At 53.5% G+C, this 15333-nt stretch overlaps 7 protein-coding genes across 7 annotated transcripts; 4 read left to right on the forward strand and 3 right to left on the reverse strand.

Annotated features, from left to right (window-relative positions):
- Nucleotides 1-1792: 1792 nt before the first annotated feature.
- Nucleotides 1793-2896, forward strand: ALTATR162_LOCUS8235 (uncharacterized protein; the record flags this gene model as incomplete). Its single annotated transcript, XM_043315865.1, has 1 exon — nucleotides 1793-2896. The coding sequence occupies one exon, from the start codon at nucleotides 1793-1795 to the stop codon at nucleotides 2894-2896; it is 1104 nt and encodes a 367-aa protein (XP_043171800.1).
- A 143-nt stretch (nucleotides 2897-3039) lies between these two features.
- Nucleotides 3040-7278, reverse strand: ALTATR162_LOCUS8236 (uncharacterized protein; the record flags this gene model as incomplete). The annotated part of the gene is made up of 4 exons (XM_043315866.1): nucleotides 3040-4114; nucleotides 4163-4723; nucleotides 4774-6765; nucleotides 6812-7278. 4 exons carry the CDS (start codon nucleotides 7276-7278, stop codon nucleotides 3040-3042), a joined length of 4095 nt encoding a protein of 1364 aa, XP_043171801.1.
- Nucleotides 7279-7695: 417 nt separating this feature from the next.
- On the forward strand, nucleotides 7696-7984 carry ALTATR162_LOCUS8237 (uncharacterized protein; the record flags this gene model as incomplete). The annotated part of the gene is made up of 2 exons (XM_043315867.1): nucleotides 7696-7755; nucleotides 7805-7984. The coding sequence occupies 2 exons, from the start codon at nucleotides 7696-7698 to the stop codon at nucleotides 7982-7984; spliced, it is 240 nt and encodes a 79-aa protein (XP_043171802.1).
- Nucleotides 7985-8250: 266 nt separating this feature from the next.
- Nucleotides 8251-9474, reverse strand: ALTATR162_LOCUS8238 (uncharacterized protein; the record flags this gene model as incomplete). The annotated part of the gene is made up of 2 exons (XM_043315868.1): nucleotides 8251-8796; nucleotides 8989-9474. 2 exons carry the CDS (start codon nucleotides 9472-9474, stop codon nucleotides 8251-8253), a joined length of 1032 nt encoding a protein of 343 aa, XP_043171803.1.
- Nucleotides 9475-10525: 1051 nt separating this feature from the next.
- Nucleotides 10526-12052, forward strand: ALTATR162_LOCUS8239 (uncharacterized protein; the record flags this gene model as incomplete). Its single annotated transcript, XM_043315869.1, has 2 exons — nucleotides 10526-10666; nucleotides 10718-12052. The coding sequence occupies 2 exons, from the start codon at nucleotides 10526-10528 to the stop codon at nucleotides 12050-12052; spliced, it is 1476 nt and encodes a 491-aa protein (XP_043171804.1).
- Nucleotides 12053-12530: 478 nt separating this feature from the next.
- On the reverse strand, nucleotides 12531-13273 carry ALTATR162_LOCUS8240 (uncharacterized protein; the record flags this gene model as incomplete). The annotated part of the gene is made up of 4 exons (XM_043315870.1): nucleotides 12531-12978; nucleotides 13028-13099; nucleotides 13157-13175; nucleotides 13222-13273. 4 exons carry the CDS (start codon nucleotides 13271-13273, stop codon nucleotides 12531-12533), a joined length of 591 nt encoding a protein of 196 aa, XP_043171805.1.
- An 845-nt stretch (nucleotides 13274-14118) lies between these two features.
- ALTATR162_LOCUS8241 (uncharacterized protein) lies at nucleotides 14119-15293 on the forward strand (the record flags this gene model as incomplete). Its single annotated transcript, XM_043315871.1, has 2 exons — nucleotides 14119-14686; nucleotides 14725-15293. 2 exons carry the CDS (start codon nucleotides 14119-14121, stop codon nucleotides 15291-15293), a joined length of 1137 nt encoding a protein of 378 aa, XP_043171806.1.
- Nucleotides 15294-15333: the final 40 nt, after the last annotated feature.

A 15333-nucleotide genomic window follows, 5' to 3' on the forward strand; every position in this document is an offset into this window, starting at 1 on the left:
TGCTGTTTCCCCACCTGCCAATTCCAGACCCCTAGTCCACACAGCTCCAAGTTACACAGCAGACCACCTGCAGTCAAGCAACATCGCAAATTGCAATCTAGATCCAGTATGCATGCATGGCGACAACGAACGATCCGCGTCATCCGCTGGCATGCCTTTCTCAAAATTTGCCCATGAGGGACTGTGCGTTTACCCATCCCAACCTTACTGCAAATTGCCGCAGTGGCGGTTCTCGTTGCATCTGCTATTTTCTCTCAAGTGGGGAAGGAAGGGGCCCGCAGAAGGGAGTGGGCTGCGCGCTAGTACACGTGTGTGTGCAATGAGTAATGGTGTGATGCTAAACGCGATGGTAAGATGGGTAAGCTCCAGTGTCCTTTTTTTTGGCGTTGAGCGGTGTGTACGATGCATGAATAGCCTACCTGCTCCAAATCAGGGAGCCGAAGAAGAAAAAACGTTGCCACCCGGGCTGTTGAAGGCGCTGGTGCGATAAGGGGGGAACAGGGGTTCGTGAGCATTGTTTGTTGTTGTTGCTACCACGAGTGTTCTCGGTATGTTCATACCGATGCTGCCTTAACAGAATCTGCATATTCGTTTCTCCCATGTCACTCATCAAGGCTTTTCCCGAGCGCAAGTTTTGTAGATCTTCTTCCACTCAATTCCTTAGTTTTCGCATTCCCTTTACCGCGGTTATTGTACCCGATTATGCATATGTAGGCGACCTTGGAACTCGCCCACGGCATTTACCGCTATACTTGTAGATTTCCCACCAGCTTCAATTTCCCACCAGCTTCAATTTCCCATCCCGGGGTGGCTTGTCTAGTTCCATTCGTTTCTGGCAGTCAGTCGCGACAATAAGACGTGGCGTGATGATCGCTCGGACTTACGTATAATACAAGTTTCTCTTGCCCTGCTGAAGATCAAGGCATCTCTTTGGAGGCATGTCCGCGACACGATTAACGCTACCCAACTTTCGTCAGGCTCGGTACCAAAATCCGTGGGCTCGGTGGCTCGGTGAAGAGTTATATGCTCCACCCAATCTCTTCAGCTTGCTTTCAATTTATGTTCCCTAGTATTTAGCAGCATCTTGGTCCACGAGCCCGACTCCGAAATCGCTCCTCTTCACGTTTGTCGTTGTGCTACGCCCAGACCTTCACTTAGTTCAGGACGCGATGACTGCCCGAGAGATCGGTACCTACTAGGCAGGTATTGGTCAAACTCCTCGCAAAGCCATTGACACATGTCTGCAACGAGCCGCTCAGGTGGGATGTCTACCATCACGTGCTATCGCGTCATAGTCCCGCTCCACATAGCCTACACTATCGCGCTTACCTTCTTTCCCCTTTAGTCTTGTTACGTCTCTTCAACTACAACTGGAAACGACCTAAGAGCGGAACTTAGTCGCACACTGTCATCAAACATAGCACACCTATACAAGACTCATGATGAACCTCTCACTTCTCGGTTGCCTTGTTAGCTGTCGATTATGGCAAATTGGAGCCGGTGGACTCTTATGACTTCTGGTGTTGTCATTCTGGCCAGGTAGTATATGGCCCTTGCTGGATGGAATTACGCCGGGTTTAGGAGAGTATACGCTATCACCACTTACCCCTCAGCAACGTCACATCTTGGCCTTCCGATCGTACACCACATGCTACATCTGTGTTTCTTAGACAGACTATGATTGTATATCCCAATCCCCACAAGACCAACCACCACCATCTACGTAGACCTCGAAACCCTCGAAACAGGAAAACACACAGATCATTTCACTGTCAAGACAAGAGCATCCACCATGTCCATCTCCGACCTACCAACCAAGATGTGGGCAGCGCAAGTCGTCGCATTCAACTCACCTTATAAAGTCCACCAAATTCCCCTCCCATCAGATCTCGCACCGAAGGATCTCCTAATCAAAGTCGCTGTCGCATCACTCTGCTATACAGACTCGATGGTCTCTTCTGGGAAAATGGGCACACCGCTCCCCTGCACAGCCTCCCACGAAGGCGCCGGTACTGTCGTAGCCAAAGGTTCTTCCGTAATCGACTTCGAAATAGGCGACAGAGTCATGGCAGGGCTACTATACCATGCGTGCGGGACCTGCGCTGAATGTCAAGGCCCCTCAGCTTGTCCACAATACTGCCAGAAGACCGGTGGCTTCCTGGGCGTGACAAACAACGGCTTCTTCGCTCAGTACGCCAAAATCGACGCCGAGCAAGCAGCAAAGTTACCCGATACTGTGTCTTTCGAGACTGCTGCTCCGCTCGCTTGTGCGGGCATCACTATCTACCGTGGCGTTGTTTTGTCTGCCGTGCAAAAGGGGGAATGGATAGCCATTGTAGGCAGCGGAGGTGGTCTTGGTCATCTCGGAGTACAGTTTGCAAAAGCAAAGGGTTTGAAAGTTATTGGTATTGATGCGCGGGACGAGGGTTTGGAACTGACACGGCAGTGCGGTGCAGATGTTACTATCGATGCCAGGACCAGTCACAAAGACATCGTTAAAGCTGTACATGCTTGCACGAACAACGAGGGCGTAATGGCTACTCTGAATGTTAGTGACGCATCGACGGCAGCGGCTACGGCTTGCGCAATCACCAAGATGCATGGCACTATGGTTCAGATCGCGCAACCAGATAATGTAGTCATTCCATATCAAGAACTTATATTTCGTGATATTAGGGTGAGGGGGTCCGTTATCTCTACTGTGGATGAGGCGCGCGATATGTTGGAACTAGTTGCAGAGCATGACATTATTGTGCAAACGAATGCGTTCCAGGGGCTAGGTGAGATTGAGAAGCTGGTTGGATTGGCGCATGGCGGAAAGATAAAGGGAAAGGGTGTTATTATCATGGACCAGGAGCAGATTGAGATGGAGAAAAAAATTGGAGCAGGATTGTAAGGAGATACATATTCACTGAGCAAAAGAAATGCACGAGAGCACGATGGTTCAAAGCACCATGCTGTGTACTAGCAATGTAAAACCAAATCTGAGTTCAAATTATACACAAACGCGATTATACTACAAGTCTACGAATATACATATTAACCCAAAACCCGTCCAGCAGTGGAAGCCGTGCTCCTGTCCTTAGTCTCTACCTTCCTCAAACCCTTACCGGCAGTGATCTCGCCGAGCAACGCTCCACGGTTCGGCACTCCACCTGGAGGCTTCATGCTAGGCATTGGGGGTGGGGGAGGTGCAGCACCACCCGGTGGCGGCGGCGGGCCTGGTGGTGGCGGAGGCGCACCACCTGTTGGCATTGGTGGAGGTGGTGGGATGCCTGTAGGAGGCGACGTCACAGCTGGGCTCTCAGCACGTGGGCTCTTGTTGTCCATTGAAGAGAGTGGGCGTGGTGGCGCCATGGTACCGAACAACATGGATGCCAGCTGCTTGGCTCCGCCTTGGGTGGGCGCTTCATCGTCGTCGGATGAGTCGTCATCTGAGTCGACAACGGACCAGTCATCATCGTCCTGTCTTAGTCTGCGCGCTGAGGGTGCAGCGGGCTCGTTGAACGTAGGCGCAGCAGCCTTGTTAGCTTGCTCCTGAGTAAGACGGTGGAAAGGGTTTGTAGACACCTCGCTCGTGTTGCTCGGCGGGGGCGGAGGTGTCGAGACAGTGTTGTTCTCCTGGTTGGACATGGCCATCTTCTTCAAGAATGGGTTCTTGGTCTCAGTATCGCCCAATCCAGGGTGAGGACTAGTCACCGAGGACGCAGGCGGGCTGGCGATGGACGATGGTGGTGTGTTGTGCGAGATCTGGGGAATTGATGGTGCTTGCGGAGGTGCTGTATCACGTGGTAACTCTTGACTGGCGGTAGGTGTGGTGTCCTGAGGCGTGATGTTTTGTGGGCCATCGTCGTCCGAGGATTCGTCATCGTCGAGCGCCTCAAGCTGCATCTGTAGCTGACGTTCGCGCTCACGAGCAGCTTCGATCTCAGCACGCTGGGCGGCCAATCGGGACTCCTTCTCCTTAGAGTCCTTAGAAGCAGCTTCCCTACGCTTCTTCTCTTCAGCCTTCTTGAGTTTGCCTTGTTGAACTTGCTCTTCTAGAGCACGAAGCCTAGCCTGAGCAGATTCGCGCTCCCTGGCCAGTTCATCCTCTTGTCTGCGCTCCTCCTCCCTAGTGTTCATTAGTACAGATGTAGAAGATGGGTCAATGGATACATACTCCATGCGCCTTGTCTCAGCTTCTTGAGCTTCCTGCTGCTCGCGGAGGGCCTTCTCAGCCATGTCATTGTCTGCCCTCTTCGACTCTGCTTCCGCTTGTTGGACATCATGCTGTGCAACCTCGGCCTTGTTCTTGCGCGAAGCTGGTGGCGGCGGTGCTGGCTTCTTGCCACTGCTCTTGGTTGGAGCAGGTGGTGAGGCGGACTCGTCGTTGAGACGTCTTTGACGCTCTTCCTCGCGACGTGCATCCTCCTCTTCAGCCTGACGCAGCTTCTCTTCACGCTCTCTCTTCTCACGTTCGGCACGCTGTTGAGGTGTCTCACCAGCCTTCACCGGAGCTTTGATACCTAGGGCAGCCAAACGCTCGGCCATGCGTTGCTCAGCCTGTTGCTTGATGAAGGCCGCACGTTCCTCTGGAGTCTTGTATACCGAATGCGAGCCACCACCGGGTGTAGTTGTTGATGCACGAGGAGGAGGGTCAACACGAGCAGCAGGGCTCTCGTAGCGAGATGTCGCTGGTCGCCTCTCCTCTGAGCGAGCCCTGTAATTATCGCGGGACTTACTGTGTGGGGTCAGCAAGATGGTTATTGAGATCTATCAGATAGCACTTACTCGTCTTTGCGGATGCGCGAAGCCCGGCTGCTGCGCTGCAGGTCAAAGATGAAGTCCTTGACATCATCTTCTACACCCAAAGCCTCCTCCCATCGGCGTCGTTCATGCTCACTTGTGTTGTCATGCCCTCCTTCTTTCAAGCTCGACTCTAGACCCCTAGTGTATTCATTTACGCTATCTTCAACATCGCGGATCATGCGCTCATTGTTCTCCCTCTCTGCTCGGATGCGCGAGTTTTCCTTCTCCAAGCGCTCAGTTGCAGCGCCAGTGTCATCGCTAGCAGGAGCAGGTCTTCCGGTCAATGCAGCAGAGCGTGCTTGCATCATAGCCTTGGCGCGGGCTTTCAAGCGATCTGATTCAGTCACCGCACCGCCAGGTCCAGTACCCACAATAGTAGATGCAGATCCGGGATGCGCCTTGGCATCCTTAAGCCTGAAGAGCTCAAGTTGGGCATCTGCTATCTCACGCTCTGTCCTGCGTACATTGGATGCGAGTTCAGGTAAGCGATCAGTCAAGGTCTGGAGTTGGCGCTTCAGAGCACGACGTTCGGCGTCCGAGTCAGACGATCTAAGTGAAGCTTTAGGATGGGCATCAATATCTTCTTGTACCCTGCGGATGCGGCGGTAGAGATCCTCAGCTTCTCGGCGGTCTCGGCGATCCAGCGCATCGTCTTCGTCAGCTGCGTTCTCGTCTTGTGTGTCCATAGCATCCAACAGGATCTGCTTCTCTTTGACGGACTTCCTGAGCTGGTCAAGGGACATTTCGTCGGATCGCTCAGAAGAAGGAGAAGCCGGCTGCGCTGGTGAAGGCGAACGGCCACCGCCACCAAGACGGTGTCTGGCACTTGACTTGTAGCCTACGTTATCGTCATTGTTACGGAAAACTGTAGCATCCTTTCGGCCACCGGCTTGCGGGCTACCAGCACGGAACGAGTGAGACTTCAGGTAGCTGACACCAGTGCGCTGAGGCTGAAGAAAAGCACCAGAGTTCTTTCTATCCTCGGCATCTCCACGGAGCAAGTTCTTCATTGCACCAATAGAATCGTTGATGTTGCGCGTAGATGGTGGTACCAACTCAGGGGGGAGGCGAGCGGGGATGGGATAGCCGTTGAGCTTACGGTAGATCAGATGCATGGCAACCGCGAACTGGTCTAGATCAAGACGACCTCTGTCAGCAGAGTCGGCGAGTGTCCAAATGCGCTCCAAATCTGGCTTGGGCAGTCCACTCTGTTCAAAGATCTCAAGAGCTTGTGCTCCACTGATGTAACCTTTGGTCATACCATCCCAGGCTCGGAAAGTATCATCGTACAGCTTCTTCTCTCCTTTTGTAATGGCCCAGGGAATCGTGGCGTTACCCGTCAAGCCAGCAGTCGTGTGGTTGCCACCCTCCCGGCCAGTCTGAGGCATCATCCGCTGCGCCAAAGCTTCGATGTTTGGCAATCCAGTGGCAGGAGTGTTAGCTAGGCCCCACTGACCGGGCATCCCTGTTGGCTGAGCATTGAGAGGAGCCATTCCGGTCTGGTTAGGTGCCAGGTTTGATCCGAATCCAGTGGGCATAGGAGGCATTGGTGGACGTGGTCCGTTATAACCACCAGGAGCCTGCCCAAAGCCAGTGGGCTGTGGCTGCATACCAGTGGGTTGCTGTCCGAAACTTGTAGGCTGCGGCTGCATGCCCATTGGCTGTTGTCCATATCCAGTTGGCTGCGTGACTAAAGTGTTCAACAATTGGCTGTTCGAGGGCTGCGGCTGCGGCTGCTGGATTGTAGGAGGCTCGTTGAACTTCGGGGCGTTGCTTGCTGGTGTTGGGCGATTTGACGAATCGTCGCTGACCCCAAACGATATGATATCCACCATGCTAGAGACCTCGTTCTTGACTCGTTCGGGGAGAGAGTTGGGCAGGTCCTTTCCGGTCAACTTGAGGTTGCAAAGATACATGGCGAGCGCGAATTCAGGAAACAGGAGCTGACCGGACTTGGTTGTATCTGACAAGGTCCTACGCCTGTTAGCATTGGACTATGCGTGAGATTTGTTGAACGTACCAGATGTGAGAAAGCGCATCGCCAGATAGCTTAGAGCGCATCAAGAGGTCCCGCGCCTGGTCTCCAGACAAAGCCTGGGCATCCCCAACAGCCGACTTGAACAGCTGCTCAAACTTGGCCTGGTCTTGCGCCGTGATAAAGGATAGCCGTATGTTCGGAATCTTGGTCGTCTTGGCAGGGACAGGTGGTGGTACTGAAGACGCAGAGCTGCCCCGGAATGAATCAGCCATCTGCGCCGATGTCATGCCTGTAGGCTGCGGCCGTTGGGGCTGAGCAGGCGGTTGCTGCTGCTGCTGCTGCTGTTGCGGCGGCGCGCCAGTTTGGAAGGGCATTTGCTGGGGAGCCTGCTGCTGCTGGAATTGCTGGTTCTGCTGCCCTGGGAAGCCCGTGTACTGCGGTTGCTGAGGTTGCGGCGGCTGTCCAAAGCCCTGCGGCTGGCCCGGAAAGCCAGTAAACTGTGGTTGCATTGGAGCTCCTCCGAATCCCGTCGGCTGGGGTGCTAGTCCACCTTGAAAGCCCCCAGGTTGCTGGAAGGGCTGCTGTTGCTGCTGCCCATACTGAGGCTGCCCTGGTCGGGCACTGTTCCCACCCCCCTAAGTACGAGTTGGACCCAGAGAACATGGTGGGCGAGTTGTCGCGGGTCGATTAGAGAAGTAAAGATGCGCGCATGCGGTGGGAGAATTGTAGACGTATAAGGAGTGCGCACGAGCGGGAATGGGGAAAGGTGTAATGAGGGTGGTTGAGAGTCTGTGCAGCTCGCGCAGCCCTGGAGGTCCCAGGGTAAGTTCGCGCTAAAGAGGTTCAGTCGTCATCTTCGAGGACGCGCTTGCCTCCTCGGTAAGCACCAGGACCCAACATTCACCACTTCTTACATCATCTTCACCATGTCGAATGCACAGGACGGAGCAGGTGCTGCACCGCATTCAGAGGCCGACCTTGCCCAAGTGAGTGTCGTGGTAATCGCTCTACTTCGGGAATTAACAGCTCTGGTAGGCGTTCAAGGAACTCCAGCGAGGCGAACAGACCGCAGCCGCCCTAGAGAGCCACCTTGATTCGATCGAAAAGAAGATTGAGGCACTTCTGGCTCAGGCCGAGAAGGCTGAGCAAGAGTTGAAAGACACCCCAGAAGATACCGAGAAGTCTTCCGCGACCGAAGAAAAGGGTTCAAAGTGATGTCTACAAAGCCATGCGTCTGCTCTATCATGTGTAGCATGAACACCAAGACACATCCTACATCACATCCAGATTAGAGACATCACAGGCACGCCATATAGATTACGAGAACCACGATCGAGCATTACAGTTCTCATGAGCACGATGGATGACACGGGCGAGGAAGGATACAAACATGGTCAATGCGCTCTCAGCACAACGGTCATGTTGAAGTCTCTTGATTAAGGAGGCGCATCATGCGCTTTTACGTGTTCTTGGGCAATTGTTCATAAGCCACCGATGGTCGAAGGCTTTACTTTGGAACCCTCCGTCCTAAAGACTTCATCCAAATGGAACACACCATTGCTATCCTTCTCAACCACACCTACCTCGGTGATGATGCCATCGATGAGTTCTGCAGGTGTGACGTCGAAAGCTGGGTTCCACACACCGATGCCGTTCGCTGCAATACTGATAGTCTCCACAACACCAAGATCCAGCGTGACTCCATCGTGTCTTGGCCCCTTGACGAGCGTCACTTCCTTTCCGGGACGTTCCTCAATGACAATGTCTGCTCCCGATTTGGTCTTCAGGTCGATAGTAGTCCTTGGTGCTGCAACCAGGAACTTGACGCCATGGTGCTTCGCAAGGATGGCTAACGAGTAGGTTCCAATCTTGTTGGCAGTGTCACCGTTTGCGGCTACTCGGTCGGCGCCTACCACGATGCCCGCAATATTTTCGCTTTCACCACGTAGTCGGAGTAGCGCTGCGGCCATGGAGTCTGTGATAAGAGTCGCAGGGATCTTGTCGTGGACCAATCGAACGCGGTCAGTCTGGAGCCTTGGTTGTATGGCCGTGTCTCAGAGCAGAACGCATGCTTTAGTGAGCCGTTGGCATGCAGCGATCGGATCACACCAAGTGCTGTACCATACCCTGCAGTTGCGAGAGACCTACAAAATTAGCAGTGGAACGCCTTTGATGCAGAATGGTACACACCCGGTGTTGCAGTGTGTCATCATGCTCACAGGCCCCTTCTCGCCTGCCTCCGTGTTCTTCACTATCCATTCCGCGCCATGTTTGCCGATGCTCTCATTGTCGCTCACGTCGTCAACCAGCATCTTCTCCGCAGCAGCCACATATGCTTCTCTTACAGCCTCTCCGCTCGCTCCCTCATTTGCAGCGGCTTCCTCGGTAACTTTCCGAAGTTTACCAGCTGCGTCTGCGAGGTTGACGGCAGTTGGCCGGCTTGTTACAAGGTAGTCCAGCTTTTCCGTGATGAAGATTTTGACCTCTTCTGCTACCGAAGAGAGCTTCATGTTGGTGAGCTCAACTGCGAGGGCGAGAGCAGCGACTATGGCGATAGCCGGTGCGCCTCGCGTCCGCATCTCCTTGATTGCGTGCCATGCATCAGTGCTGGAGTAAATGTGATCATATTCTTCAGCGTGGGGTAATTTCAACTGGTCCAGAATCTCGAGCTGGCCGCGCGTGTATTTGATTGCTTGGAGTACCATTCTAGAAAGTCTGTAGTTTGGTGTGCTACTCCAATCTCCAATGTGTCGCAGAAAATTTCAAGATTCTGAACGTTGGGTGTCAATTGCCCCATCGCGCGGAGTCCGCGGACGTTAACGCTAACACGTGGGAGCTGCTCGACCCAAGTATACGTACAGCCCAAACCAAGATACATAACATAACATAAACGAAGCATTTACAGTCCGCTGTTCGGCATCGAAGGCCCGCTGCTCCCTCAAGATCTGTAACTTTTGACCCTCGGCATGACGGCACACGATGACGAAATTGAGCCACGTGTGGCTCGTTGCCAAGCCCGGATTCAGCCACCAAGCAACGCACCTGCCGGTATAGGCGACGGCCTCGCTGTTCTAGCCGGACAAACATGAGCTGTCAAGTTTTCATTACTACCATATATAAAGCAATGGTTGGCGATATGTATATCAAGGGAGACGGAAAAGTTACTCAGGATCAAATATCTCATCTTCCGCTGGAAAGTGCGAGCATCTCAGCCCTACAAGAGCCGCACAATAAAGGGTCCTCCTACTGTCAGGAACCCGACAGTGAATTGACCGCGGTAGCCCCATGACGACGCCAACACTCGGACTTCACGCCTATACCCTACGGCCCCTACGCGCTCGATTGCTTCTCCGTACCCTCTGCTTTCGCTCAATTTGTACATGCCCATTTCTCTAGCTGTTCGCCCCATCAGGACTGTGTTGTCCAACCAAGACGTTTTCGGCAACCACGCCTGTTGCTAGTCACCCCGATAGGCGGAGAAAAAGACCCACATCCTCACTATTTATCTTTCCCAACACCACAAGCAGAGGAGGCCATCCAGCCAGAGAGACATACTGTGCACATGCACATACCAGCCAATCGCTTTACTTCGCCGTGCTTTACTGGACCTCGTAATTTGGGCCCGATATCGATTGGAAGGTCGGACGGGAGAGATCGCCACGCCTCGAACAGCCCCGCGCAGCTTTGCGCCAGAGTTATATAACGATGCCCCTCATGCCGCGCTCGAACTCGAGCGTTGGGGTAAGCACAGCAGTCATGGCTTCACAGGAAGAGCCAATACAACCCACGTACCGAGGCTACGGCACAATCGCCTCCCAGCGACCTGCGCAACGCCAAAGACGGCACTCATGGCACACACGACCCTGCATGCAGGAAGCGGAGAACTTCCAGTTACTGGTAAGTAATACAGTGCGCCTGCGCTTCACGATATACTAACAATTAATGTAGCTTCGGAACTTTCTGGTCGAACTCAACTGCCGCATGGATTTTCTGGAAGACTATGGCCACCTCAAGTACGATGCTGGTGTTGAATACGCATACAACACATTGCTTGCCGTTCGCGAATCGTGCTCGAAGATATCCGATGGCGCAATCGAAGCCGGCCGGCGACAGGCTTCTGTTTTCGTCGAGACGTTGGAGGGACGATACAAAGATGCGATGGAACGGAAAGAGACTCTAGGTGAAAAGGTCCTGGAGGGTATAGTGCTTATGGACAACTATCTGACCGAGTTTGAGACGCGTGCATATGCTATAAGAGACGGATCAATCGGCTCTTATGCACAGGAATTCTATGAGGAAGGTCGGAGGAAGATGGACGAGGGAATAGAGATCGCAAAGGGCGTTGTGGACGGTGGTCTGGACAAGGCACGACGCGCACGTGAAACCATCGAAATCCGAGTTGAGCACGCCGTACAACGAGCGCTAGAGCGAGCCAAAGCACATGGCCTGATACACTACGAGGACCTACCAGAGCCATGGCGAGTCAACCCACATATTCTCAAAGGCTACCGTTTCCAGGAAGGCAAGTGGGCTTGCGTTCGATCCATTTTCGGCCTTCACAACGAGCTAATCAATATCTGGACACACCTCCTCGGGTTTATCATGGTCCTTGCTATTGCCTTCTACTTCTACCCTTCGAGCGCCAATTTTAGCATGTCGACCAAAGCCGACATCTTTATAGCAGCAGTGTTCTTCTTCGCGGCATGCAAATGCCTGGCTTGTTCGACCATCTGGCACACGATGAACAGCATATCACACCAAACACTCCTCGAGCGCTTCGCCTGCGTAGACTACACCGGCATCTCTCTTCTTGTGGCTGCGTCTATTATGACGACTGAATATGCCGCTTTCTATTGCGAACCAGTCTCCCGCTGGTCATACATGTGCATAACAGCACTTCTCGGCATCGGTGGTGTTATCCTACCTTGGCACCCAACTTTCAACCGGGCGGACATGGCCTGGCTCCGCGTCCTCTTCTACTGCTCCCTCGCCCTGACTGGCTTCCTGCCATTTGGCCAGCTCGCCTACACTCGTGGAGTCGCATGGGCACAGTATTTCTACGCACCTGTTACCAAGAGTCTGCTTGTGTACGTTACTGGAGCATTGTTGTATGCGAGCAAAACGCCCGAGCGCTTCTTCCCCGGTTTTTTCGATTACGTGGGCTGCTCGCATAACATTTGGCATGTTGCTGTGCTGGGAGGTATCATCTTCCATTACATGGCTATGCAGACTATGTTTACGCAGGCTCTTACTCGGGCTCAGACAAGCTGCTCTATGTACTAAGAGGGAACTTCTCTCTGCTATCTTCCGCCCTACCTCTTCCACTTCTTCTCCTTTTTCTTCTCTTTCTCTTCCTGTTCATGTGGAGCGTTCGGCATTGTTGAGCGAGTAGGGTACTTTTGCATTGGGTAGGCGTCTGGCTTGTAGATGTTTAGGATTGTTGGAGAGAAGACCAGTGCTCTGCCGACGGGCGCTATGCTGAGCACTGCGTTTGACACTCATGTAGAATGTCTATAGCTGTTAGATTCTGCATTTTACATGTTCATACCAAGTTTTCACTCGTTATATATGTAGATGATGGTTTGCATCAAAAGGTTCACAAGTGATTTCAGAAACACATGTGAGCTAGTGAATTCCTTCTTTCCATCGACGATCCCAGAAATACTTCTCGAGCTAGCATCAACTGCTTGATATGACCTGAACGCCTTTCGCTATGCATATAACCCATTGTGGCCCTACCCGCATCATGCCCATCCTCAGTTTAATGACTATCGGGCACGTCTGGCAACCTCTCAATAACGTATTTGCCCTTTGCCACGCTAACAATCGGCACACCAGGAATCTTCCTTATGCGCCTCTTGAGATCCCTGTCGTTTGTCGCAACCAGATAGATTCTGTGTTTCTGAACCCTGTCCACAATACAGTCATCAGCATAAGTGCCCTTGTGCTCGCACTTGAGGCGCTGCCATCTTTCGTCGCGAGCGATCCTGAGCGCAATACGGTATTTGGGACCGAGTTTCTCGAGTTCGGCCATGACGCAGGTCGTGATGATAGGGGTGGCTTTTGCGTAGAGGAGGTCCATGAGGGCCTTGTCGAGCTCGAGCTTGGCATGCACAGTGTGGGAGAGGAAGTTGGTGTCTACGAGAACGGAGTACGGCGGACCAAGGGCGGTGTTGGCTTGGAAGAAGAGGGCGGACGAGACTTGTGGGCTGTAAAGTGTTAGTCGTGTATGCTCGTCGTTGGCGCGTGATCACTCACATTTCTCGCTTTGCCTTGCTTTCTTCCTCTTTCTTCTTTGCTTCTATCTCTCCAGCCATTTGGTTCTTCTTACTACAGCGGAATTAGCGCTTCTATGGCAAACAGCAGTGGGGGCGCGTTGTCGCGTACAGTCGAGCATCCCGTTGACCTGAACATGTTAACAGAGGCTTATCTAGATATGACGCCAAACATACCAACGATGCGCTTGGTTTGCGCAAACTTGCGCGTTCTCTTCTGAACACCCATGATAGCGTGGGGCGTAGGGACTCTTGGTGGAGAGCTCTAAGCGGGATGTGAAGCTTCTCGTATTCGCGACTCGGCTGATGACGTAGCGTTGGAGTGAAAGCAGTAGCTTGCGCAGTGGTCGGGATTGCTGTCGTGTGGTGTTGGTTGATTGTTGGCAAACCACTTTTTGCTATCGATAAGGCGGCAACTTTTTGATGCCAAGAGGTCGAAAGTCGTCGGAGAGTCGAGGCGCCGATTGGTGGGCTTGCTTGACAAAGGGAAGAGCCCAACGCTACGCCCTAAATCCTCGGTCACGCAGGTCCCAGAATAGAAGCGGCGTTCCTGGGTTGGGGTCTGTCATCGTTGGCCCTGCATACCCATGTTTTTCCTTGCATCCCTGAGCCAGACAGCCAGTGCAGACGTCAACAACCGTTTGCTCCGAGGCCTGACACGCGGAATATTCAATCATCGCGAAACACACCTCGATCTAATTATTGTCCTGTCCGATAAATTCCCATCGCTAGTCTACATTGAATACGGCCAGACATCACGCGAACTGGACGCTCAGACTGCGCGTATTGCCCAGCGGGTCCTCGACTCCGCCCCTTGTTACCCTGACCCCGTCTTGCACTCCACCCTCAGCCTTTCCTCTCGTTCCCCGTCACTCGTTTCGGCGCTTCTCTGTCCTATCGATATTACCTGCGATTGCGTCTTCCTCTTGTTGTTTTTCCTTCACCAATCGAGTCTTGAAACACGCCTGCTGGACTGCGAGCCTTGACCACACGATCTCCTGATCCCTTGGCCTCTTCCGCACACTGCCCATCGGCGACCCTACCTCCGCACACACCTATACACAACAATCCAAGATGCGACCCTCTGTGGGCTTTGTGGGCCTACTGCTTGTGGTCGCTCCTACTGTACTCGCTCAAATCGAAAACGCACCCGACCTATCCACCGTCACGCAACCAGGAGGCGACGCAGCGACGAACGCACCATCCGAAACCTCCGCAGCCGAGACATCGCAGCCAGCGACATCACAGCCAGCAACATCAGAAGCTGCAACAACCTCACAAGCAGCCAGCTCTGAGACTACCGAGGCTGCAAGCACTGGAGATGCGCCCTCCAGTACCGCCGCCCAGACAGGGTCTACAAGCGTCTTCAACCTTGTAGGCGCGCCAACACTGGCTGGTATCGGTATCCCGGACATGAAAGTCCCAGACACAGCCGGTGCTGCCTTTATGCAAAAGTCCGATCTTCCAGATGGAACCGTCTTCATCTGCGTCGGTGCTATTCTCGCCTTCTTCGGTGCGGCAGTGCTGGCGTGGCGTGGTCTCGTTGCGTGGTCGTTGCATCGTTCCGTCAAGCGGGCGGCCATGGCTCAAAATATAGCTGATATCAAGGCCATGTCAGCGGTGCCTGGCAAGAAGCGGGGATGTACAATGTGGTCGGAGCAAGTTCAACCATGTCTCTAGATCACCTAAACGCCGCTCCCATTGGCAAGTCGTCGAAAGCTTTCGCCGGTGCGCCTGGGCAGAGGTCTGCATCGTCTCTGTTCTTCTCTCCGACTGCAGGTGGCGCCGCCGGTATACGGGATTCTGTAGCAGCCCGATCCTCCACCTACCTTCCTGCAGGATACTACGCATCTGGTAACGCTGCGCCGGCTGCTGGATCACCGCAGATGCACATTGGCGGCCAGAACCCCAACAATCTTTCAGCCCTCTCCCTCTCCACACCAGGGAACCGGTTCAGCGCGAGATCTGGTATGTCACCACCAGAATCGCCATCACTTCCTCCATCCCGTGGAGGATACGCACGCGCACCACCATCACGAGATGGCCTGTCCGTATATAACCGCAACAGCGTCGCAACTCTCGGTCAACCTGGTAACACAAGAAGCATCTATGGCCAGGACGGCCACGCCGTAAGCCAGTTGTCGCTAAATGTACCCGGCGGCACAAACGTCCCTGGTGGCCGCACTCCTAGTGGTTATCTAGACGACCTGTTCGAAAACCATGGCACTGGATCAAGAGAGCGATTCTAGTTGGATCTCGAACAGCAGCCTGCAAAGCAGCGTACCGTAA

Source organism: Alternaria atra, assembly GCF_907166805.1.
Source record: "Alternaria atra isolate CS162 genome assembly, contig: 28, whole genome shotgun sequence".
Classification (NCBI taxonomy): domain Eukaryota; kingdom Fungi; phylum Ascomycota; class Dothideomycetes; order Pleosporales; family Pleosporaceae; genus Alternaria; species Alternaria atra.